Source organism: Cavia porcellus, unplaced genomic scaffold (genome assembly GCF_034190915.1).
Source record: "Cavia porcellus strain 051 isolate PalLab524CR breed Dunkin Hartley unplaced genomic scaffold, mCavPor4.1 scaffold_1, whole genome shotgun sequence".
In the NCBI taxonomy this organism is placed as follows: Eukaryota; Metazoa; Chordata; class Mammalia; order Rodentia; family Caviidae; genus Cavia; species Cavia porcellus.
Genome location: NW_026947484.1, coordinates 45,325,077 through 45,350,337, shown reverse-complemented (window position 1 = coordinate 45,350,337; position 25,261 = coordinate 45,325,077). Strand labels below are relative to the sequence as shown.

General features: G+C 33.5%; 1 protein-coding gene across 1 annotated transcript in view; it reads left to right on the top strand.

Moving 5' to 3' along the window:
• The window catches only part of Sos2 (SOS Ras/Rho guanine nucleotide exchange factor 2), an 82,854-nt gene that overhangs the window by 37,937 nt on the left and 19,656 nt on the right, over nucleotides 1-25,261 (top strand). The window contains exons 8-16 of the mRNA XM_003471807.5: nucleotides 1,703-1,801; nucleotides 10,556-10,683; nucleotides 11,415-12,070; nucleotides 12,630-12,711; nucleotides 14,553-14,675; nucleotides 18,127-18,230; nucleotides 19,968-20,190; nucleotides 22,359-22,478; nucleotides 22,620-22,782. Coding sequence (XP_003471855.1) covers nucleotides 1,703-1,801; nucleotides 10,556-10,683; nucleotides 11,415-12,070; nucleotides 12,630-12,711; nucleotides 14,553-14,675; nucleotides 18,127-18,230; nucleotides 19,968-20,190; nucleotides 22,359-22,478; nucleotides 22,620-22,782 — 1,698 coding nt within the window. The remainder of the gene's footprint in view (nucleotides 1-1,702; nucleotides 1,802-10,555; nucleotides 10,684-11,414; nucleotides 12,071-12,629; nucleotides 12,712-14,552; nucleotides 14,676-18,126; nucleotides 18,231-19,967; nucleotides 20,191-22,358; nucleotides 22,479-22,619; nucleotides 22,783-25,261) is intronic.

Below are 25,261 nucleotides of genomic sequence, written 5' to 3'. Positions count from 1 at the left end.
CCTGTCCTAGTCACCTCCTGAACGCTCTACATCTTAAATCTATTATCTCAGAAATTCAGCTTTAGCACACGAATGCTGAAGGAAAACAGATCCTAGCAAAATGAAATTAATCTTTCGGAAGTAGTTGGTTCTTTCTTATGCACGTGTGTGTGTGCAGACACACAGACACACACACCCCTAGGAAGTAGTTGGCTTTATTTATATGTATGTATTATACCAGGGTTCACACTCACTACCTTGTGCTTGCCAGGCAGGCACTTTTGCTACTGAGTTAAATCCCCGACAAGTTGGTTTTTTCTTACACATACACACCCCCTCCCTACCTTTTGGTGATGTGAGAGATCAAGCCCAAAACCCTCTTCAATACTACACACAACTTATTTTGCATTTCTTGATAACCAGTCAGGCTACCAGATAACAAATTTGTTGGACAAATTATAATTTAACTTCTCTTAATGAAACATGACAATGATGAGCATGTTTATGAGAATATCTTTAAAAAGAAGCACATTAAATTATTTCTCACTTCAAGTAGTGGTCCTGTCAGTATTTGTCTTATGGGGAGAAATCCCAGTAACATTTAAAATCAGCACAAGTGATTTTTAAGTCCATATAATTTTTATAAAATCATTTATTCTATAGAGTATTTTTTTTTAAACTAAAATGTTTCAAGCTGCGCACCAAGATTTTTCAAGCATTAAGGAAATCCATTTATAGTCTGCCTGAGACTTTGCATATTTCACGTTTTCTTTTTCCAGCTTCTCTTGTACTTTACTGTCTGCTGTATTGAATTTTTTATTATGTATTGATCCAAGATGTAGAAATCTCCAAGGCACCAGCTAGGAGGGAAAAAAAGTACTGTTCTGAGAATTCATTCAGCATAAAGTCAGAGTTCCAAAAGAAGAGTTTGGGTGATTATATTAAAAATTCTTGGTAATGCAATGTTATCTCTATATTTTATTATGTTTGTGTAAGAATTAAGAAGTGAGATATTTATCACAATGATGTGTTAACTTTTTTAAAAAAGGATGCTTCATCATTTAATTGGAGTACAGGGAGGCTAGTATGCCCTACCAGAATGCACTATATTAGAAGCATTTAAAGTTCTTTCAGATGATTCAACTCCTTAGCTAATGATACTAATATCCTTACTTGAATTTAAGGGTAAAGTCTGGCTTTCTTAACCAATTAAGTTTCATCTGACTGTTTATTGTCAGTGAAGATTGGCATATCAGGTATGTGCCAAACATTTTTAATCAAGTGAGCTAAATTTATTCAGTCATTATTTGGTTAGGTATATTTAAGTTACTTCTACAGTGTACAACATACTGCAAAATATACCCTTCAAAACTACTTATTTAAAACATGAAAATGTGTGAGAAAGTATATAGTTTTCAGAATTCCTTAGGGTAAATGGAAGCTTGTATGTTTGAAGAAAAACTATAAAAAACTATTCTTAAACTTATTTTTAAAGTTTATTTTATTATGCGTTTTGTGAATATATTCATATGTGTGTATAATTTAAGGTAGAAAAGACAGGGAATAACTTGACTTATACCACTTAAATTTCACACTAGGTTGTACTTTGCATTTATAATTTTGAGAAATGTGTATCTTGTGTTTTTTAAAAGCAGTTTCTGTTTGGCACTGCTATTGTGTAACCTTGATATAAGAAATACATTGTTATCTTTTTGCTTTGCAGTCCATTGCTGAAGGCTTTAAAGAGGCAGTTCGCTATGTACTTCCACGCCTTATGTTGGTGCCAGTATATCATTGTTGGCATTATTTTGAATTATTAAAGGTAAGGCAGAATGTTCATGGGCCCAAAATAGCTGCATTTATGAAGACTGTGACTAGTTATTAACCTGATCATATTATTTAATACTTTTTAATAGTAAAAATAAAATATCTTAACCGTATCAATCTCCAGTACCAAAACTGTGTGTGTGTGTGTGTGTGTGTGTGTGTGTGTGTGTGTGTTAAAATTTCTATCTTCTTTTCAGAGATCTTAGAGAAAATCCCATGTATCTTAGTTATTGTCAGATAGTTTCAGTGTGGTAGACAGAGGAAAATTCAGCTTTATCTGTCACTTTCATAATATAAAATCTTGGATTACTGAACTGAGAAAAAAGACTTTACTTTTTAAAATTAATGTTTGAAAACAGAGTATCAGTCTCCTAACTTTTTTTTCTTGTCTTTTTGAGATAAGGTTTCACTGTGCAGTTCAGGCTGGCCTAGAACCCATTTTGTAACCTAGGCTGGCCTCAGATTTGCAGTGATATTCCTGCCTCCACCTCTCTAGTGCTGAGATTACAGGTGTGCACCACCACACCCAGCCTCAACTTTCGTTTCATTATGTTATGTATAATATGGCTCTATATTTTTATCTTGTTTTAACTTATTGAGAAACTCATTTTTGAAATTGTCACACTTTGCCATGTGGTGTTATATTCTTTCTCTCACTTTTAGGACCAAGCAGAACATTGGGGGATGTTATATGAGTATACAAATACATGTACATGCACATAACTTTCTCTCTCTCTCGCATGCACACACATACATTTATAACTTTTAAGAACATGTCTTTGAGTTACTTTGGGTTATTTTGAGTTAAGATCAATCACTAGTCTTAATCACTTTGATTAGGAAGACTTAGCTAATTAATTTATGTAGTGATTAATTGATGGCAGAAATACTAGCTGTGTCCTTACATAGTCAGTGTTTTAATCTTGGATATAGACATAGCAGTGGTTAACCTTGCAGTCATTCATACAGGGAAAAAGTATAGTTGAGTCAGGATTGTAAACGTTCACAAACATAAAAAGGAACTATAAAAATAATGGTAGGATTTCTTAAAAAAATATACACGTTGTTTTAGAAATCTAAGCATCTGGAGTTGCTTATGTATTTATATGAAGTTTGCAGTCCTTTTATGAGTTCTGTATGGGTCGGTTTTTCTTCTTCCAGTTATATGTAGAAGTATTTTGGCTTTTATGTTAGTATTTTTATTTTTTTTAATTTTATTTTTTATTTTTATTTTTTTTTTATCGGTACCAGGGATCGAACTCATGGCTGCCTGCTTGCAAGGCAGGCTCTTATGCCGCAGAGCTAAATCCCCTATGTTAGTATTTTTACATAGTATTATATTACTGGTAATAATGTTAATATTATAACCAATGAAATAGATGGAACAACTCTTAAAGGCTGTCTGAACCAACAGTTTAATTCTGCTTTGCTTTTAAAGAACAGTAAATAAGTTGGGAAAGAAAATTCTACTAAGCAAGATATATTGGAATTGGACTTGAAAAGGGAATACTCTGAAAGTAGGCACAAGTGCTTACATTTTAGCTGCAGTCAGTGAGTATCAGTGGCAGTGACACAGGGAAATGAGAATAGGTGGTTGCCAAAAAATCCTCACCTCTCCTGTGATTACTTTAGTGATAACTCTTACCTTTTAAACATACATAAGGCAAAAACCTGGGTCTAGTGGCAGCACTTACTTTCTTGTTACTAGCTAATTTAATACTTTAGAGAATGAATAAAAAAGAGAAACCACCATGTCTGATCAGTGAAATTGTGATCCTTGAAGTAAATATGGAATAGCTTTTGTTTTAATTTGTGTACAGCAACAATTAGAGCAAATAGAAATTTGTAATGGAAAGATAAACCAAGATAAGTTACATAAAATGACAAAAGATTTTAGTAATACCACAGAAGAGGTTATCCAAAAAGTATGTGAATGTGTATTCAAATTCATTAGTAATCAGAAAAACACAAATTAAAACCACAAGATATCATTACAGACAACAAAGTAACAAAAAGTGAAAATACCATGCCACCCCACCCCTCTGAACCAGCAGAAGCCCTGCTGGGGGTGGGGGTGGTGGTAGTGGAGACTAACGGATGGACAGACTAGGGTGAAACCATCTCTCTCACCTTCTGCACCGTTGTGAGCCAGCCTGTGAGCAGGCCAGGAGAGAAAAACAACCCCCACCCCCATACGACCAAGCAACAGCTGCTTCAGAGGAACAGACAGAGATGATAGAAAGCTTGTATTGTTTGATTGACTTTGCAAGCTTAAAAAGCCAGTAGTCTGATCAACTATTTACCGGATGACAATATGCAATATAGTAACTATGTTGGATTCCCTGCTGTCTTGTTTTTGAAATCCAATATCAGGTTCTCTTTTGTTTTATTCCCTTTAAAATAAAATTAAACATAAAAAGCAACATGAACTCTGTCATTCTTCTAATAGTAAAAGTTATAAGATTGATTTTGGAAATGCTTGGTGTTACATGTTAAATTTGGAGATACTCCACCCCTCAGTGTAGAGAAATTAAATGCAGACATGTATACCAAGAAACATGCACAGGAATGTTCATAACAGCAAGTATAGCCAATAATAGCAAAATATTATCAACCAAAAAAGGATAAATAGTGGCTTATTAAGAACAATGGAAGAAAACTAAGTAAACTTCACAACATCTATGAAGCGTACAAATGTGACTTTGAGAGATGATAATATTGTACTACTTTGTATGCTATGTTTTGTTTATCCAGTCATCTCTTGGACACTTGGGTTCCTTTGGTTTGACTGTCATGAATATCTCATGAATTAATGATGTCCAGCATTTTTTCATGTGCTTATTAGCCATTTGTATGTGTTCTTTGAAAAAGTATCTATTTAAGTCCTTTGCCTATTTAAAAGTGGTTTTTGTTGTATGTTTAAAAGTGGTGGTAGTACTTTAGATATTCTGGATATGTGTTTCATCAAATACATGATTTGTAAAATTTTGTCTTCCTGTGGAATCATTTTTGTGATATTATTGTTTTGGCTCAGCACTCATCCAAAATAAGTTTCATTTCATGTTAAGGTTGCTTTAGCATGAGAGACAAAAGAAAGATGGGCTGGGCCAGTATGACCTAAGTCTTTTCTCTCTTGGAATAGAAAACACAATTATGGAGCAGTTTTAAGGTTCTATGTCAGTGATACATCAAGAACCCACTGTTTTAAAGTCTCTATGTCAGTGATTTACCAAGAAAAGATCTTTTTACATACTTAGCATTTAAATATTATTTCAGCTTTATTTCCCCAAATCAGAGTCATGATAAAGCAAGATGGGAAAACCAGCTACAGAGTGAAAAATTACATAATGCCATAGGCAATTTGCCTAAAATTAAGAACCTTGTAGGATTACTGTCATATATTTTTAAAATTTTATTTTATTTTATGTACTGGGGATTGAACTCACAGCCTAGTGCTTGCCAGGCAGGTGCTTATGCCACTGAGCTAAATCCCCGGCCCCAATTTTTTAAAGTTAATTTTATAATACTTTTCTTTTTGTTCTAAGTTCAAAGTGTGGGTTGATAACAAGCCACACTTTACATTTTTTCCTTAGACAGACTTTGGAGAAAACTTCCACAAATTACTTTTCTATTTTTATTTTTATTAGTAAAAGTTTTTAGTACATAATGATTACATTCATTGTGGGAAATTGGTACGTGTATATAACATATCTCAATTCTTGTTTTCCACCCCCTTTTGCTTCTCTTTTTTTGAAGATAAATTTCAGATTTTTTCCGTCTTTATGCAACAGGAAAAAAAATTTACCTCCCAATTTATAAATAACATAATATGATTTTTATATTCAGAGAAAAAAGTCTGTGTCCTTTACTACTAAGCACATATTTACTTTCTCAAAGTCAAGCAACTTTCTTCTACTCTGCTAACCCCATGGACATTTCCTGAAAATTTAGCTAATGGACAGAATAGAAAGTTTCTTTTCTCAAGAAGTTTTAGTTTTGCTTAAAGCTCATTATAAAGACATTAACTTGAATAAAATTAATTGGAAGATAAGCCAGTAGTGGCTCAATATGAAACAGTATGAACTTGAGTTTCTTTAGATGGTACTTTTTTACCTTTTACTTTGAATACCAGAAAAGTTACAGAAATAGTATAGTGAACTCCTTTTACATAGATTCACCATTGTTAACATTGAAGATTTGCTTTGTCCTTTTGTGTGTGTATATATGTATATCTTTAATTACATTTTTAACATCAGAACTTGAGATGTTATTGAAAGAAATGTTCTGATCCTTGAAAAAGACTGTATAAATGTTCTTTTACTGCATAGCCTTTCAGTGTTGATACATCTTTTAAGGATGACTGAAGAAAACAATATGTGCATGTTTTTTAAAGCACATTTTTTAAAACATCATAGATTTTGACTTGAATTTTTCACCAAATTACTCATTTTCCTTTTATCAAAATCTAGAAGTTTATTACCAAAAAAAAATTGCTGATACATTCACATCTAGACTGAACTCCCTATTCAGTGAGACAGAGATGAATTCATAGTTTATTATAATTTCCATTGTTTTAGACACACATCCATGATAAATGTAGCATGGTACATATCTCAGTGACATCTCATAGAGTTAAGAAAAAACTTACATGAGGTATAAAATCTTAGATGAGATAATATTTGTAGACACCTGAGAATGGCAATTGTCACATAAGCAAAGATTATATTCTTCAGGCGGGTTCTTAAGACACTACAGATGAATGAAATACCACTTCCATTTTGTTATTTTCAGTCATCTGTTGTAAGGGTGTTTATTCTCTGACCTCTTTTCCAAAACATATTTAACGTTATTAAACTAATTATCCAGTTTTTTTAAACATAGAAGACATCATTTTCAACTTGTCATCAAATTTAGGCATGGATCATTATTTTGCATAGTTGTACCTGGTGTCATTGTAGAGAAACAGTGACACCTCAAAAATATTCATTGCGGGGCTTGGGGATTTAGCTCTGGCATAAGCACCTGTCTTGCAAGCACGCAGTCGTGAGTTCGATCCCTGGTACTGATTAAAATGAAAAAGACAAAAAAAAAATATTCATTGCTAAAGTGTAAGTGTAAACAGTCAATAAATCTCTTTACTTCTGAATTTAATGTGGGGTGCTTAACCACATGTAGATACTACACTAAAAATGAGTAAGACATATCCCCAGGCTTTGAGGAATTTAAAATTTAGTGGAGAAGATAGACATCAAACAAGTAATTACATTGATGCTAGCAAAAAATAAAAAATAGAAGAGTGGAGAGAAAAAGGAATTGAATTTTTTTTTTTTTTTTTTGGTACTGGGGATCGAACTCATGATTGCATACTTACAAGGCAGGCGCTTATGCCACTAAGCTAAATCACCGGCCCAAATACTGAAGGTTTTTTTTTTTTTTTTTTTTTTTGTACCAGGGATTGAACTTACAACCTCAGACTTGCCAGGCAGGCGCTTAAGCTGCTGAGCTAAATCCCCAGCCCAAGAAAAAAGAAAAAGAATTGACAATTGTTATGTATGTGTACTGATTTCCCACAATGAGTGTAATCATTACTGCAAACATGCACCAATAAAAATTTAAAAAATTTAAAACTTGCTCGCCTTTAAAAAAATGAAATGTTAAGTGCCTAGTAGAAGTAAAATCATGGTATCACTGAGGTAGGAGTAACTAGCTCTGCCTAGAGGAGTAAATACAAATTCATACGGGTGTTGGATGTATCGAGATTTATTGTGTGTGCGTGCACGTGTGTGGTGTGTGCTCATGTATAAGTGAGAGCGAGCTTCTTTATTTGAGGGAATCATGGAAGACAAGTGCTGAGAACATTGTGGGTTAAAAGAGACAACAGAACATTACAGTGTAGTGTAACACTGAGCAGATTGTATGTTAGAGGAAAATTACCCTAAAGGATAATACTGTGACTATTATTAGTAAAATTGACCCTGAAATGATTACTGTGCTGTAATTCTATAAAAGAATATTCTGATTCTAAAATTAACTATGGAGAGGGAGGTGGTGGGGTTAGGAAGGAAAATAAAAAAGAATCAAAATGTTTTATGTCAGTGTATCTACTCCCTAAAATTAATGTAAACTTCACATATTGCAAACATTTAACAGTAAAGTAAGAAAATAAAATTACTGAAATACTAAAGGAGTAAAAGGAAATGAAACTAAGATTTGTGACACAGTTGACTTTTTTATGTTTCAAATGTCATCTCAAAACTATTCAGCAGTGCAAGAAACTGAATGAATGGTATCACAGAATACTATTGGTTGGTTGGTTGGTTTTTTTGGCAGGGAGAATACTAGGATTTGAACTCAACTCAGGCAGGTGCTGTACTACCGAGCTATATCCCAGTCCTCATAGGGAACCTTTAAATGTGGAGAGAAAAGTGGTGCACATTGGCATACAGAATAATGAAGCCCGTGGCAAAATGTCAAAAATTAGTGATTCAGCTGGGCACACCTGTAACCCCAGTTCTCTAGGAGCCTGAGGCAAGAGGGTTGCAAGTTCAAGCCCAGCCTGGGCAACTTAGTGACTTACGGAGATCCTGACTCGAAAGAAAAAGAAGAAGGGCTGGGGATGTAGCTCACCTGTGTTTAATCACCAGTACTGTCCAGAGTACCCAGCAATAACTTGTACTAGTTTTCAAATATTCTGTAAATCTGCTATTACTTCACAAGACAAAACTTAAAAGGAAAAGGCATCACCGGAAGACATCATTTCTGAGTATCTACCTAAAGGGTAGATGCTCAGATAGGTAGATTATCAGATAGGTAAGGAGAACAGAAGCCAAAATGTAGAAAGCATATGGAGCCATGAAAGAACATGAGTCATTTGCAAGTATTAAGCATGGTAATTTCTACATTACTGTAAGAAGTTCAGAATACATTCTTCCAAAAAATATATAGAGAATTGGCTTGGCTATTAAGCTGATGTGTGCTCTTCTGAAAACTCAAGAAATGTTTAGCAAATTCTTTAACTAAGATTATACCAAATATTCATTTTATATACCTATGTCATTAAGAAATCTAATCTCTGAATATCCTGACATTTTTTACTGCCTGACAGCATACATTATTACATGGCTATTTAACACATTCACAATGAGGCATAATTCCTATGTCCCACTGCCAAGTGGTTCTGAACCGTTGATGGTTCATTCATAAACTATTAAGTCTCATTGCGTGGTATAAGCTCCTTATACCAGTCATGGGGCAGTCATGTATGTACAGCTGATTCAAGCTGGTGAATCTGTGTTAAAATGACGTATGTAGGAGTGAGTTTGAGCAGCTTTAATAAGTAAATAGGCAATATTTAGTATCCTTATACCTCTGAATTGAAAAGTAGTTCCCTTTTTGTAGAATGGGAATAGTGATTAGTGATAATTTACAAGTTTTGACCAATCAAACCAATAACAATAAACCTGTAAATATGCCATCAATATCCATCTTTATTAAGAAAATAAATTAGAATGAAGCTGAGAATCTTGGAAAAAAAAGCTAAGGAAGCAGACTAAGTCACGTTAGTAATTTTCACCCTTAAAAGCCAGAATAACCAAGCACTCATCCTTTTGCAAACTTGCAGTAATACTTTGATTACTTTTACCTTTATCTTTTCAATCTTAGTCTAGAGGTTAAAGTATTACTTCTAATGATACTTCACTTACACTATTTTTCTTGCGAACTTTGGTGGTAAGACTTCTACAGATACCTTTTAAAAATCAGATGGCTCTGTGTTCCATGTGGGTAATACTTTTTAGGACATGGATGAAAGATCATAGATGAGGTCCTCAAATAATACGCAAACAGGTCTTTCCTAGGGAAGGGAAATCATTGCTGAATGCTTTTGAGGTAGTTCTTGTAATAATAAGGAAATTTCCAGTTTTTTGAAGTGATAGTTTTTCCATTTGTCCTTACATAAATATGCATTTATGTTTTGTAATTTGTAAATCCATATAATACTCTACTTTGAGTTCTATTTGAAACATAGAAGTGTAATTCAGTAGGAATTATTTATTATAAGGTAAACTTACTTTCTGGGTATGCTGTACCACAAATTTCTTAGCAAATAAAACCAGACTTTTCAAGATTAAAAAAACCAATTTAAAAATCTTATTTCAAAGGATAAATAAGATTGAATACTTTTAATTTTTTTAAATAGCATTTACTAGAATGGTTGAATTTTTATGTTGTAAAAATAATTGTGAAATCTTTCATAGACTGCAGAGTAATTTGCAATGGAATGACATTTTAAAGTTTATATACCTGTTTTTGTTGTTGAACAAAGATCTATAAGCTTTTTGAAATTGTTGAAACTTAAATATTTAAGCACTAGAGAATATGAACAGTTTATCTTATATTCTCTGTACATAGTTGTTAGTGAGTAAAAGTAATTGCGAGCTTTGTGTTTTAGTTATTTTAAACAATTTTTGTATATCTGGAAATTGTCCAAGTGATTTTCACAGTAACTTGATTGTTTACTGATTACTAATAGTGCTAATAGTACTTTATATTGTATTTGTAGAAAATTATTTTTTTTTTGAGGATCCAGGAGTTACACATAATTATTTAAAGTTACAGTGCTTTTTATTAAGTGTGTTTAAAATTTTTAGTGGTTTTATTAAGTATATTTAAAATTGTTGCTGCTTTCTCTAATTACAAGAAAATCGAGGGAAGACTTCGTGCAGTTTTAATTTCTTTTGTTTTTTCTTAGCAATTGAAAGCATGTAGTGAAGAGCAAGAAGACAGAGAATGTTTGAATCAAGCTATCACTGCTCTCATGAATCTCCAGGGTAGCATGGACCGGATTTATAAGCAGCATTCTCCGCGACGCCGGCCTGGGTAATTCACTATTGAGAATCTGAATGCCTCTGTAGACTTTATTGTTTGTGGTGCCTGTGTTCTTAGCAAATGTGATGTATAGTGATAGTTGCATTCTTAAAAGTTACACTTCGTCTTCACCTTTGTTAGTCTTAAGATTAGCTTGACCATGTTCTTAAGAGAACTTAATATGCCTAAAAATGTTTAATTACTTTTTATATAGTCTACACCAGACTTTTAATATAGTCTTTATAGTTTTTGTGGCATTGGGAGTAAAATATGGAGCCTGTAATACTTATCTTTCACAATAATGAATTTTGGTGCTTTTTTTTTTGTCTTTGTTTTTGGTACCGGGGATTGGCCTCATGACCTCGCACCTTACACCACTGAACTAAAACCTTGACCCCACAATAATGAAATTTGAACACATATTATTTAGTGACAAAGTTAGAAGGAAGTGGTTATTTTACTCTTTAAAATTTAAGGGCCAGTGATTTAGCTCAGTGGTGCAGCTTCTGTCTGGCAAGTGTGAGGTCCTGAGTTTGATTCCTTGTACCAAAAATAAAATAAAATTTGAGTATTAGGTGTTGAACCTGGAGCCTTTCCTATGGTAAGCATGTACGCTACACTTTGAACTGCATTCCTCGGTGCAGTTTAATTGCTTTGTCATTTGATTTGAGGTTATTTTTTGATGTAACTAGGGTTGCCTAATAAATGAATAAGCTAAATTTATGTTGGTATTCTTTTTAAAGGGATCCTGTTTGCCCTTTTTATAATCGTCAATTAAGAAGCAAGCACCTGGCTATCAAAAAAATGAATGAAATTCAGAAAAACATAGATGGATGGGAAGGCAAAGATATTGGACAGTGTTGTAATGAATTCATAATGGAAGGACCGTTGACAAGAATTGGTGCTAAACATGAACGGCACATTTTTCTGTTTGATGGACTAATGATCAGCTGTAAACCTAATCATGGCCAGACTCGGCTTCCAGGTTATAGTAATGCAGAATATAGATTAAAAGAAAAGTTTGTCATGAGGAAAATACAAATCTGTGATAAAGAAGATACTTGTGAGTGCAAACATGCCTTTGAATTAGTATCCAAAGATGAAAACAGCATAATATTTGCTGCTAAGTCTGCTGAAGAGAAAAATAATTGGATGGCAGCACTTATTTCTCTTCATTATCGTAGTACTCTAGATCGAATGCTAGATTCTGTGTTATTGAAAGAAGAAAATGAGCAGCCACTGAGATTGCCAAGTCCAGAAGTGTATTGTTTTGTGGTAAAAGACTCTGAGGAGAACATTGTTTTTGAAGACAATTTGCAAAGTAGAAGTGGAATCCCCATTATTAAAGGAGGAACTGTGGTGAAGTTAATTGAGAGGTTAACATATCATATGTATGCAGGTGTGTGATATTCACGATAAGTGCTTATGTAGGGCCTTTGCTCTTAAAGATAGTAAAAAGTGGGGAAAAGTGGATTGACTATAAAAATACTGATAAACAAATGTTTCTGAAATGTAATATTGTTAACTTTATTAAATAAGTGTTCTGTGGCTTTTCTTTACATGAGAAACCCAAAATATAAATAAAGAGCAAAGTAAAAGATAGATAATAGAAAATAGGAAAATACTGCAAAAGTTAGAGGATCAAGAGATGGAAGAGGGGAGGGACAGGGATGAAAAAAGAATTAGATTGTTATGTACATATACCCACAAGGAGTGTAATGATATACTGCAAACGCATACTAATACTTTTTAATTAAGAAAATAAGTGTTTGTGAAATTTGCATGTTCATAAATTTTAAATTTGCAAAACAGTCCTTATTTATCAAGAAATACCACAACTTGCAGGAAAAGCCATAGTACAGGGACCTTAAGTAAAAAGAAAGAAGGAGAAATACCAAACTTTGAATTAAACTGAGTAAATTGAACATGAAATCTGTTTTTATGCTCTGCTTTTTCAGATCCCAATTTTGTTCGTACTTTTCTTACTACATATCGATCATTTTGTAAGCCACAGGAATTGCTAAGCTTACTGATTGAACGGTGAGAAAATATATATTTTACTTACATTAACATTTTATGAAAGGTTAACTGCTTTATATGCTGTAGAGTGCCTAGTATCTAGTACATACTCAGGTAGTCATTGAACATAATTTATTTGGCATTACCTTGGCAGTGTTGCTGTTGTCTTCAAAGAATATTCACTTGAATTCCTGTTTGTAACGGAGCTTTTTTTTTTTTTAGCTTTTTAACAGTATTTCAAGCAGTAAAAGCATAAAGACCCAATTTAGAAGATAAAAACTACATTTTAGTGAACTTTGTTATGTTCCTTCTAAGAACTTTACTTTTCCCTTTTAAAACAAACTTGTTGTGGGAAACTTCAAAATATATATAAGATTAGATAAAAGAATATAATAAACCCGTTTACTATCACAAACTTAATCATTAATTCTTGTTTCATCTGTTTACCTACAGATTTAAGCATCACACCCTCAGAATTATTTTGAAGTAGATTTCAGACAACATTTTATCTGTAAATATGTTTATCTCTGAAAGATAAATATTGTACTTTATAAACATTTCACAGTTCCTTTATTGTAATATTTATTTGTATATTTGTTAGGATACTGGATAATTGAGCATGGGGCCATAAACATACTAGGAAAGTACTCCTAACCCTTTAAAAATTTTTATTTTTAGACAAAAAATAATTTTTGTCTTATATTTAAAAATTTAAACTACCTTTGTATCTTGACTTGTGCTTTCATATTATGAAACTAAACTCAGTAGACTGAGTCAATGTAATATATTATGAAGATCTACTTAGTTGTATTTCTGTGTCTAAAATGAGGAAAATATAACTTATGAGACATATTTTAGCTATATTTCTTATGATTGGGCAAGGTTTTTGTTTTTTGAACTTGATTATTTATTTTACTCATTTAGCTCTCCCTCTTTTTTTTTATCGGTACCAGGGATTGAACTCACAACCCCCTGTTTGCAAGGCAGGTGCTTATGCTGCTGAGCTAAATCCCCAGCCCTAGCTCTCCTTTTTAAATTCATAATCACTTAAGGAAATTTATTAGCCTGCGTTCATTTTAATAATATAAATATTAAGGTTAGATTATTAGATAAACTTTTTTTCATGGTGGTGGTGATACTAGGAAGTGAACCCATGGTTTTCACACTGAGCTAGATCCCCAGCCCTTTCTAACTTTTTTTGTTTTGAGCAAGAGCTTGCTAAATTGCTCAGACTGGGCTGGAATTTGCAGTCCTTTCTTCATCCTTCAGGGTGCTTGGATTATAGGTGTGCTCACTAAACCTGGCTGGCTACCTTTCTCTCTCTCTCCCTCTCTCTCACTTCTCTCCCCCTCCCCCACCCTGTTCTCCTCCCCCCTCCCCCATTTCCCTCCCTCTCCCTTTCCTTCTTCCTCTCCCTGTCTCTCTCTCCCTCCCCTTGAGAAAAGATCTTGCTATGCAATTCAGACAAGCCTGCAACTCATAGCAGTCCTTTTACCTCATCGTCCCAAGTGCTGGGATTTACAGCTGTGCACCACCACATCTGGCTTCTTTCACATTCTTTTAGAGAAGTTATACTCTTTATGGATTCTTTTTTTGGCTCTTTTCCATGAATCCATTCTGTGTTAATGAGTGATAGTTATACAACTTTTTTTGGATAAAAATAAAAATATAAGGCCTTAGTACCATATAGCTAATGGGCAATTTTTTGTAATGTGCAGACCCTTAAAGGAGATTTAACAGTAATTGCACTTTCTGTGAAATGATAGGAGATGATTGCTTAGTTGAAATATTTTTCCTGTTGCATTTGAAATCTTTTTCTTTCATATGTGAACAAATTTCTTTCCTTTTGATTTTCTTCTTAGATTTGAAATCCCGGAGCCAGAACCTACTGAAGCAGACAAATTGGCAATGGAGAAAGGCGAGCAGCCAATCAGTGTGGACCTAAAAAGATTTCGCAAGGAATATGTTCAACCAGTACAACTTAGGTTTGACCTAATTATTACTTTTTTTTTTTTTTTTTTTGTCTTTTTCCTTTTTATCAGTACCAGGGATCGAACTCACAACTGCCTGCTTGTAAGGCAGGCGCTTATGCTGCTGAGCTAAATCCCCAGCCCCAATTATTACATTTTTAATGTGCTATTCAATTTTCAATAATTACCACAAATAAATACAGTTTTAGAGGAGTAATAGTGCTCCTAGCTGTATATCTTTCTCTGAACTTTTAGCATGTCATTCTTTGAATAATATGATATTATTTACCCATTAGCATTAAAGAAGAAATTAATTTTTCTCTACCATCTGTGGTGCATTCATACCGATCTACACTCAGATTCAGTATGTTGATATAAGGCATGTATTTATGAGGTTCTGTGTAGTAAAGGAAATCAGATCTTAGACTCAGTCATTATTAGCAATTTAGCATTTATTAGCAATTTAGCATATTATTAGCAATTTAGCATTTATCGTTTATTCTAAAATGTGCTAAATTTATTTCTAAGTATTTTCTGTCTTCTGAGCTCTGTGCTTGTATACTTGTACTTACGCTGAAAAAAAATAATAGAGCCTGTCATGTTACAGCATCATGATGCCATGATTTTATTGAGAAAAAGGGACACATGGAACAGTTACAAAGGATGTTTGAGTATTTAAGTGGTTGACAGAAATTCAAGCCTATAAAATTTTAGAAATAGTTGAGATTGGACTGTAGTGATTAGGGATCACAACTTGAAAGACAGAAAAGCTGAGGTTGCCCCTAACATATATCTAGAGTAAGTAGAAAGGCAATTGTAAGAAAGTAAGGGTCATGGGAAATGATACAAATAAAAGGCAAAAAAACAGAATTGAGAGTCGTATACAGAGGAAATATCAAGGAAATTGACCATACAGGAATCAAGACATTATATTGCAAATAGGAGTAGATGATATTAATACATGGATGAGGTACAGTTACATTTTTAAACGTAGATCAAAACTAATTTTAAACCTACTAGCCTATATCTATTGTTAACATTGTTCTGTACTTGTTTTTATTACATATTTTTTCATTTGTCATTCTTTGTACATTAGTCACCAACTTTTAATGTATTTGAAAGTACACTTCTGAAAAAAAAAAAAGAAAGTACACTTCCGAAATACTTCCAGCTTGTATATTATTAGCAATTTAGCATTTATCGTTTATTCTAAAATGTGCTAAAGAACACACATCTTATGTGTATTCTAATAAAATTGAATTTTAATAAATGTGTGCATGTTGAATCTTTGTAATTCAAACTCAAAGATACAGAATATTAATAAAACGTTAGCAAACTCTAGAAAGCTGCCTTCTTTTTCTAATCACATTTTCCTCCCACTCCCCAAATGCTGTTTTCTGGGTTGTTTTGTTTTTGGGATTGAGCTCAGGGTCTTAGTAATGTAAGGTAAGCACTGTAGTACTGAACCGTACCTCAGTTCTTTTTATTTTGAGACAGGGTCTACACTGTTTTGCATAGTTGACCTTGAATTTGTAATCCCCCTGCCTCAGCCTCCCAAAGGGCTGGGATTTACAGGCATGCACTACTATGACTGAGGCAACCTCAATATTGTGATTTTATCACATTCGACTAGTTTTACCTATTGAAGAATTGCATATAAATGTTTCTTTCAGTCAGCTTGCTTTTCAGATTCATCCATGTTGCTTATATTAGTAGTTTTCTCTTTTTTGATTGAGGTAATATTTCATTGCATGGATATAGCACAGTGTATGTGTAGGTACGTGTTTCTCATTGAACAATGCCTGGGCATTTTCCAGTCTTTATTATGAATAAAGCTGTTGTAAATTTTATCTTACAATCTTAAAATTATGTTTATGTCTTTTTCACTTACTTTGGGTAAATAACTAAAAATGAAATGGCCTGGTCAAAATTTTCTCTCAATATTCAGACGCTTGTAAGCAGTGTCTGAGAGTTCCGTTGCCCTTTATCCTCTCTGCAGTTACCATTGTCAGTTTTTAGTCCTTAGCCATGCTGCTGGCTGCAGACTGGTTTCTCATGGTAGTTTTAATGTGTATTTTGCTAATATTGAGAATTTTTGTCTCTTATTGGCCATTCATACTTATTTTTTAAAAAACCATTTGAATCTTGCCTATGTTTGTTGAGTTTTTATTTCTGAGTTACAACAGTGTATTGAGTAGGATTTGAGGTAATCTTTTGTCAGGAAAATGTTTTGCAAATATTTTTTCTCAGACTGGGGCTTGCCTAGCTGAAATTTTAAATTTTGATAAAGTCTTAATGATCAGATTTTTTCTTTTGTATGATAATTTTAAAATTACGTTGATACTATAGAAACTACAAGAGAGACAAAATAGAAGCAGAATTGTAATGTTCCATTATATTCTCCAGGCCAGTGAGCTAATCAGACACAATGATGTGAGGTTGTTTTAATACAAATAGCAAAACCAAGATTAGGAATTAAATGAACTTTTTTTAATCTGAAAGGAATACTGTTGTCTTTCAGGGTGGGAATAGACGCTAACTTGGAAATGATCATGTGAATTTTCATTACTGTTAATGTAACTGATATATACAATCAGTATGTCTGTGTGGTAGTTAGTGGAACGCCATGTTTGTATAGATTATTTGGAAGTGTGTAGAAGAATATTTTCACAGTTCTACAAAACCAAACAGCTCTCTGTCAGAGATATTTTTAGTCTGGTTTGGTGCTGTATACCTGTAACCCTGGAGTGCAGGAGGTTGAGGTGGGAAGATCAGAAGCCCAAAACCAGCTGGGGCTAATACTGACTTAGTAAGATCCTAGCTCAAAAATAACAAAAAAAGGCAGGGGATGCAGCTCAGTGAAGGCTCTGGATTCAATCTCCAGGACCACATGAAAAAATATTGCCCGTGGAAGTGAAATAAAACATTATGGGTGTATCTGTAGGTTACATTCTTGAATTTTACAATCCAATACATTGGCTTTTTTTTTTTTTTTTTTTTTGGTACTGGGACTTGAACTCAGGACCTCATACTTGCCTTTTAGCTTTCCGTTTTCTGTAAAATGTATATCAAAATCTGTATTTTTAAAATGTCTTTTCAGTTTCAAAACTTGAAAAATAGCTTTTGTACTGTAGCCCGTGAATTTTCTACATATAAATAAAGGTACTTTTCTCTAACATAAATGGTTAAGCACAGAAACCACAGTTTTTATACTTAGGAATATTTTAAAGTCCAATATAAAAATAATTTACAATCTAGAGAATGGCTTTCTTTATAGTACTGAAGAAAAATATTAAGATATTAACTAAATATATATTAATAACTCTGCAAGTATTATATTAGTTCTTGTACGTAAAACTACCACCATGGCACTAAAGAAGTGCTTAGCTTTCATTAAAATGCTTAGCTTTCATTAGAATGAAATGCTTAGCTTTCATTAAAATGTGTTCCTTTCCATTTTTTTCAGGGTCTTAAATGTTTTTCGGCACTGGGTTGAACACCATTTTTATGACTTTGAAAGAGATTTGGAATTGCTTGAAAGACTAGAATCCTTCATTTCAAGTGTAAGAGGTATATTATTTAAAGATCAAATTGAATCTTGTATTGTACAAGTTTATATGAGATTGTCACTTTTAATTAAGCTATATTTTGTTTTTAGAAAGCCGAAATACTATTTGGAATGATTTTTATAGTTTCTAAAAAACTCATATGTGTTTAGAGCTACCCAAAACTTCGAGACTTTGGCTTTCCAAGTTTGTGTGTGTTGGTTAGCAGTGCTGGGAATCAAATCCAGCGTCTCACAGATACTAGGCAAGTGCTGTGCCCCTGTGCAGTACCCTCTGCCCCCTTTTGAAGTTTTTGAGGCAAGCATTTCCTTTAAAGAATTCATTTAATTTTATCTTAACTTAAAGCTGCTTTTCCTTCAATAAATAAAAATATATGTAGTTTTGTTTTTTTCTTATCCTTTTTCTTCAGTTTTGGATGATTAACAGCTTTTTTATATTAATTTCCCCTGGAAAGTAGACATTTCCTACTTCAAGTTTCTGACATTGCCTCTGAAACAAAACTGTGGGCCATGAACATTTTCGACAGATATATGTGTGATCAAATGTATGTTATTAAATTTAGAACATTGATCTTTTATTTATGAAACATTAAGAATAATATAACAAGGCTAGTTTATTTCATGTCCTATTTATTCTTTAAGGAGAATTTAATTTCGAGTAGAGAACATGACTCATTTGTTTTAATTTAAATTATATTCCTAATGAGAATGCTAGATTGTATTTAATCTAAGAAGTTGCTAAAACACACATGTGTGTTAAAATAAATCAAGTAAATGGTTATGTTAAGGTCTAAAAGCCTTTCCTATAAAATTATACTTTAGGATAACCAAATAGTTCATGAGGGAACATTCATTTTTTAATAGTAGTCAAGTAATAAGGAATGATGTAATACCATCATTTCTTAATTCTTATAAATAAGAGATCTAGGGAATTAGAAATAGATGGCAAACATCACAAAAAAGGGAAATAACCAGATACTGTGTGCTTCCTGTTGGAAATATTGTTGGCAAGTATTCATGACAAAATATTGATGCTGAATTTGTCAAGTCTATTTGTGGTTTCCAGAAAATACAGGATATAGAAAAATCTGAAAAATGACATCACAGAAAAGCTGGGCATGGTGGTACATACCTATAATCCCAGCATTCAGGAGGCTGAGGCAGGAGGATCTCTGTGAGTTCAAGGCCAGCCTGGGCCATATATTGAGACTCTGTTTCAAAAAAGCAAAAACATCACAGATAGAATTGGCAAAATACAGATTTGGAACACTCCACAGGCCAAGTGATTCAGTTTCTTCAACAAATAAGTTACAAGCAAAAATGTGCAATAAAAGGGGAAACCATAGGTTAAAGACTTGACTGACTCAGTGCAATATGTGATTCTTGTTTGTGTCCTTTTTAAAACAAACCAACTGTAAGAATACATTTGAGAGATAGAGAAATTTGAAGGTGAACAATATGTAGTGGCACTAACATTTCAGTTTTTGTATGTGGTAATGATACTGTGATTATGTTAACAAGTGTTTCAGAGGCACATATTTATGTATCAGTGAAGTGGTAGACTGTTGGATTTGTGTCAGTTATAGCCTACAGAGTCAAGGGAGGGCATGAATGTGGTTAGAGGAAGCAAAAATTGGCCAGGAGTTGATAATTGTTGAAACTAGGTAAAAGTTAAATATTACAAAGTTTACAGTTACATCTGTTGAACAGAAAACAATTCTGTATGTGTGTTCTTTTCCCAGGGAAAGCCATGAAGAAATGGGTAGAGTCAATTGCTAAGATCATCAAGAGGAAGAAACAAGCTCAGGCAAATGGAATAAGCCATAATATTACCTTTGAGAGTCCACCTCCGCCCATTGAGTGGCACATCAGTAGGCCTGGACAGCTAGAGACGTTTGAGCTTATGACCCTTCATCCAATAGAAGTCGCACGTCAGCTAACACTTTTGGAATCTGATCTGTACAGGTAACTAACTAATGGTAATTTTTTACTGTTTTAAAGGATTTTAATGTACTTCCTATACTTGTTTTTTAAACATTTTGCTGATTATTCATGAGTGCTTAAAAATACCTCATCTATTCTGTGCTTGGAGGATAGCTCATAGCACAGTGTTTACTGCAGTCTGTCCTGCAAATGGAAGGCCTAGATGAGGGGATAATAATCCTTCACAAAAGGAAGGGTAAGAAGAGGACAAACACAAGAAAAGAGCGTCCACTTTCAAATGAGTTTTTTTCCTCCCTGCTGTTCTAATACTTTCTTAGTTGTGGCTAAGAGCACTTTAGTTGGCAGCTATGTTGTGGGATTTGGGATTGATAGGAATGAAGGGACTTGTTATTTGAGGCAACAAAGCAAATCATACTGAATTGAGTTTTTCCTCATAGAGTGCCTGTTATGTGAGTGGACATCAGAAAACAATGGGGACCTGCTTTTAGGACAGAGAAATACCTCTGTCAGTGATGTGTGTGGTGGGAAAAGAGCAACATATGTAAAACATGGACAAAGTAAATGTTACAAAGTAAATTACTGATGAAATGGTAGAGCTACTTGAGAAATGTATTCCAAAATGTTAACATGTACCTCTTTGTATTCAAATCTACTGATTTTAAAAAATTTTTGAATTTCTAAGACCATAGGATATTGTTGACAAAGCTATCACGTGCTTTTAGAAGTTATGTCTTCCTGATTCATTGTGACAATTTAATCTGCTTTTCCTTTTCTTTCTTTCTTTTTTGTTTGTTTGTGTTTGTTTTTGGTACCGAGGAGCAAACTCAGATTCCTGGCCCCTTAATCTGCTTTTCTGTCTGAGTTTTCATTAGCTATCACAAGTATCCAAACAAATGTAGGAAATAATATAACGAGCCAGGCGTGGTGGCTCATGCCTGCGGGAGGCTGAGGCAGGAGGATCGTTGTGACCAGCCTATGCAACAAAGTGAGCTCAAGGCCAGCCTGAATTGCACAGCAAGGCCCTGTCTCAAAAAGACAAAAATAAATGAATGAATGAATGAGTGAATAAATAAAAAACAAGTACTAATGAAACACAAAAACAATACAGATAAAAATCCTTATAATTTTCTCCATTCTCATTGCCTTTCTGTCCTCCAAGAAATGACTACTGCTCACAATTTGATGTTTACCATTTTTATGTTTGTTAATTTATATTCATAATACTTAGTCTTAAATAATATGTAGTTTTAGCTTGCAGATTTTTACTTTTTTTTTGGTTCTAGGGATCGAATTCATAACCTTGCACTTGCCAGGCAGGTACCTCTAGCACTGAGCTAAATCCCCAGACCTTTAATTTCTTTTTTTTTTACTTGCAGATTTTTAAACTGCATAATTTTTATTAGTCTGCAACATGTTTTTTACTTTGTTTTTGATACTTGTTCAAGTTGAATACAGTTCTAGTTCATTTATTTTAGCCACTGTCTAGTATTGCACTTTATGAATATTTCAGTTTACCCAGTCTCTTAATGATGAACCTCTAGTTTTTGGGGAGTTTTCATTTTTGAAAATAAAAATTCTAGTAAATGTGCTCCTATAACTTTGTGTAAGAACTTATAGAGAGAAGGTATCTAGGTGGCTAGTTCAGGTAGCACGAGTATTTTCAGTACTGAGAAATTGCTAAATGATTTTATAGAGTGGTTGTATCTAGTTTTTACTTGCAAATCAGTGTGGGAAAATCCTTCATTGTATTTTTACTTGTTTAGTGTTGTCAGATTTTGGTTAGTTTGATGGAATAAAATGGGATTTCATTGCAATTTTATGTTCTTTTTCCTGAATAACAGATTTTTTTTCACGCTTATGGCTATTTGGGTCTGTTACTCTGTGAACTTGTTCATATTGTTGTCAGTTTTTATTTTGGCTTATTTTTTTCTTTCTGCATACAAGGAGATTGCCAGGCATGGTGATGCATGCCCATAATCCCAGCACAGGAGGCTGAGGCAGGAGGATTGCCATGAGTTTGAGGCCAGCCTGGGCTACAAAAGTGCATTCAAGGCTGGCCTGCACTACAGAATGAGACCTTGTCTCAAAAAAAATTTTTTTTAAATTAATTAATTCAAAAAGGTCTTTAAATAATTTTGATACTGGTAGTCCTTTGGAGTTCAAGTTGTATTGATTTTTTTATTCCACAGAAAAGTCCAACCTTCTGAACTTGTAGGGAGTGTGTGGACCAAAGAAGATAAAGAAATAAATTCTCCAAATTTATTGAAAATGATTCGCCATACCACAAATCTCACTCTCTGGTTCGAAAAGTAAGTTGTTATTTACTCCATCTTACTGCCTTTTAATATTGACTGTGTTATAGGAAACATGAAGTTCCGAATCAAAAGAAATTCATTTTCTAAATGAGGTGAAGATACTTTTCTAAGCTACTAATTTGTTGTTGTTACTAGATGCATTGTGGAAGCAGAAAATTTTGAAGAACGAGTGGCAGTATTAAGTAGAATTATAGAAATTCTGCAAGTTTTTCAAGATTTGAATAATTTCAATGGCGTATTGGAGATAGTCAGTGCCGTAAATTCAGTGTCAGTGTACAGACTAGACCACACCTTTGAGGTAAGTTTCAGGCTTATTTCATCCTTTTAGGGAAAGATACAATTAATGTAAAAGACACTACTTCTACTACCTTTTGTAGTAAATCCTTTGTAAATTCATCCTTTCCTTTTAAGTACAGTGATTAGGAAGATATGCAGACACTAGAAAATATATCAATATGTATTAGTAAGTTTAGAATTCATCAAAGAGTGTGAGATATGTTTAATATTCTTAACATAAATATTAAGTATATTATTAACATAAGTATTAAGTATATTAAACCTCTATTATACCCTAACTTTAATCCTGACTTCAGTGTGATAAAGTTTCAAGTGGATTGTTTCAGTAGCACACTGACTGATAGTCTTACATAAATAACAAAAGATTTAAAATATGATACAAGGGCCAGGGATATAACCCAATGGCACAAGTGCCTGCCTGGCTACTGCAAGGTCATGAGTTCTATTCCTGGTACCAAAAATAAAATAGATACAAATTCCTTCTTTACACCTATAATAATCAAAAAAAAAAAAGGATGGAATGAAGAGAATCTGTTCTTTAAAACTTAAATTTATTTTTTTAATTATAAAATGATGTGCTTAGTATTATAGAAAATTCAGGAAATAAAGTATAGAAATTTTTTTATATTTTAATAACAAAACTAAGACCATATTGTAGATTTGTATGGGTTACATATTTTTCTTACACACATTATCTTGTTTTGCTAGCTTGTCTTCAAAAACAAGCGTGTGTGGTTTTCTGTCGTATGGCTAAAACATACTCGTGTTTCATCATTCCGTTGTGGGAAGTTATTTCTGATAAATAATTTCTTGTGTACTATCCATATGCAGAAGTCTTTGTAAGAATTTAATTATTTCACTAGAATAATTTTTGTAGATGCAAATCCTGGGGCAGAGTATGTGTCCATCTTAAAACTTGATGTTTTCACCATGGTATTTTCTAGCTAGAAATGACAAGTACTTGTGGATATTGCTACATAAAAAAAATGCTAGGCGTGGTGGCTCACGCCTGTAATCCCAGCACTTGGGAGGCTGAGGTGGGAGGATCATTGCGAGTTCGAGACCAGCCTGGGCTACAAAGTGAGCTCAAGGCTGGCCTGAACTGCATAGCGAGACCCCGTCTCAGAAAAGACAAAAAAAAAAAAAAAAATTGTATAGATTTCATGGACCAAAAATGAAATTCTCATTTTAAATTTTATTTTTACAAACAACTAGTGAAGTTGAATATTTGAAAGTATATTTATTGGCTACTCTTTTTTTTTTTTTTTGTCTTTTTTGTTTTTATCGGTACCAGGGATCGAACTCACGACTGCCTGCTTGCAAGGCAGGTGCTTATGCCGCTGAGCTAAATCGCCAGCCCCTTATTGGCTACTCTTATATTTTATTTGTGATTTATCTGTTTATGGTCTCGTTTTTCTTTTGGAATGTTTACATTTTGTTAATTTATATGGACTTCTTATATATTAAAGATACTAAAATTTAGGCTGTCTATATCCTTTCATTTCTATTTGTTTTTATTTCATCTACTTTTTGGGAGTGTTTGTTTGTTTACTTGTTTGTTTTGAGATAGGGTCTTGCTATGTAGTCTAGGCTGGCCTTGAACTCATTGTGTAGCCCAGGCTGGCCTCAAATTTGAAGCAGTCATCCTGTCTCTGCCTCCTGAATGCTAGGTTTACAGGCATGCATCACCATATTCTGCTCCTGTTTGCTTTTTAATTTAAAAAAATTAATAACAATTATAAATCAAAATCTCTTTATGAATTCTTCTTTGCTTTTGTATTATAGAAAGACTTTTTTTTTTTTCTTTTGATACTGGGGATCAAACTCACGACTTAGCTCTTGCCAGGCAGGTGCTTATGCCTCTGAGCAAAATCCCTGGCCCCTAGAAAGACTTTTTCTAGTGAAGACTAACAAGATAAAAACTCAGCTATATTAATATTGTTTTTGGAAATACGAGTTTTTACAGTCTTTCTGGAAATGTTTACTAATGTTTGTTAAAAAATACTTCTAAGAGACTGAGGCAGGAGGAGATCACAACTTTAAGTTCTGCCAACATAACTTAGTGAGACACTATCTCAAAATAAAAAGTTAGGGGCTGGGGATTTAGCTCAGCGGCATAAGCGCCTGCCTTGCAAGAAGGCAGTCGTGAGTTCGATCCCTGTTACCAATAAAAAGGAAAAAGGCAAAAAAATAAAAATTAAAAATTAAAAAAGGAGTAGGGATATGTAGCTCAGTGGTAGAGTGGCCCTGGGTTCAATTTCCCTAGTACCATACATACTATGCTTGGACCTGAAAAATCTTAGAGAAATAATAGCAGATTGCATGTGCAATGATACAGTTTTTACAGCATTAATTATAGTAGCAGAAAACTAGAAATAGTCTAAGTAAGTGTCCATGTGAGAGAGTAATTATAAATACATTATTTTTTAAATTGGTACTGGGGATCAAACTCATGACCACCTGCTTACAAGGCAGGTGCT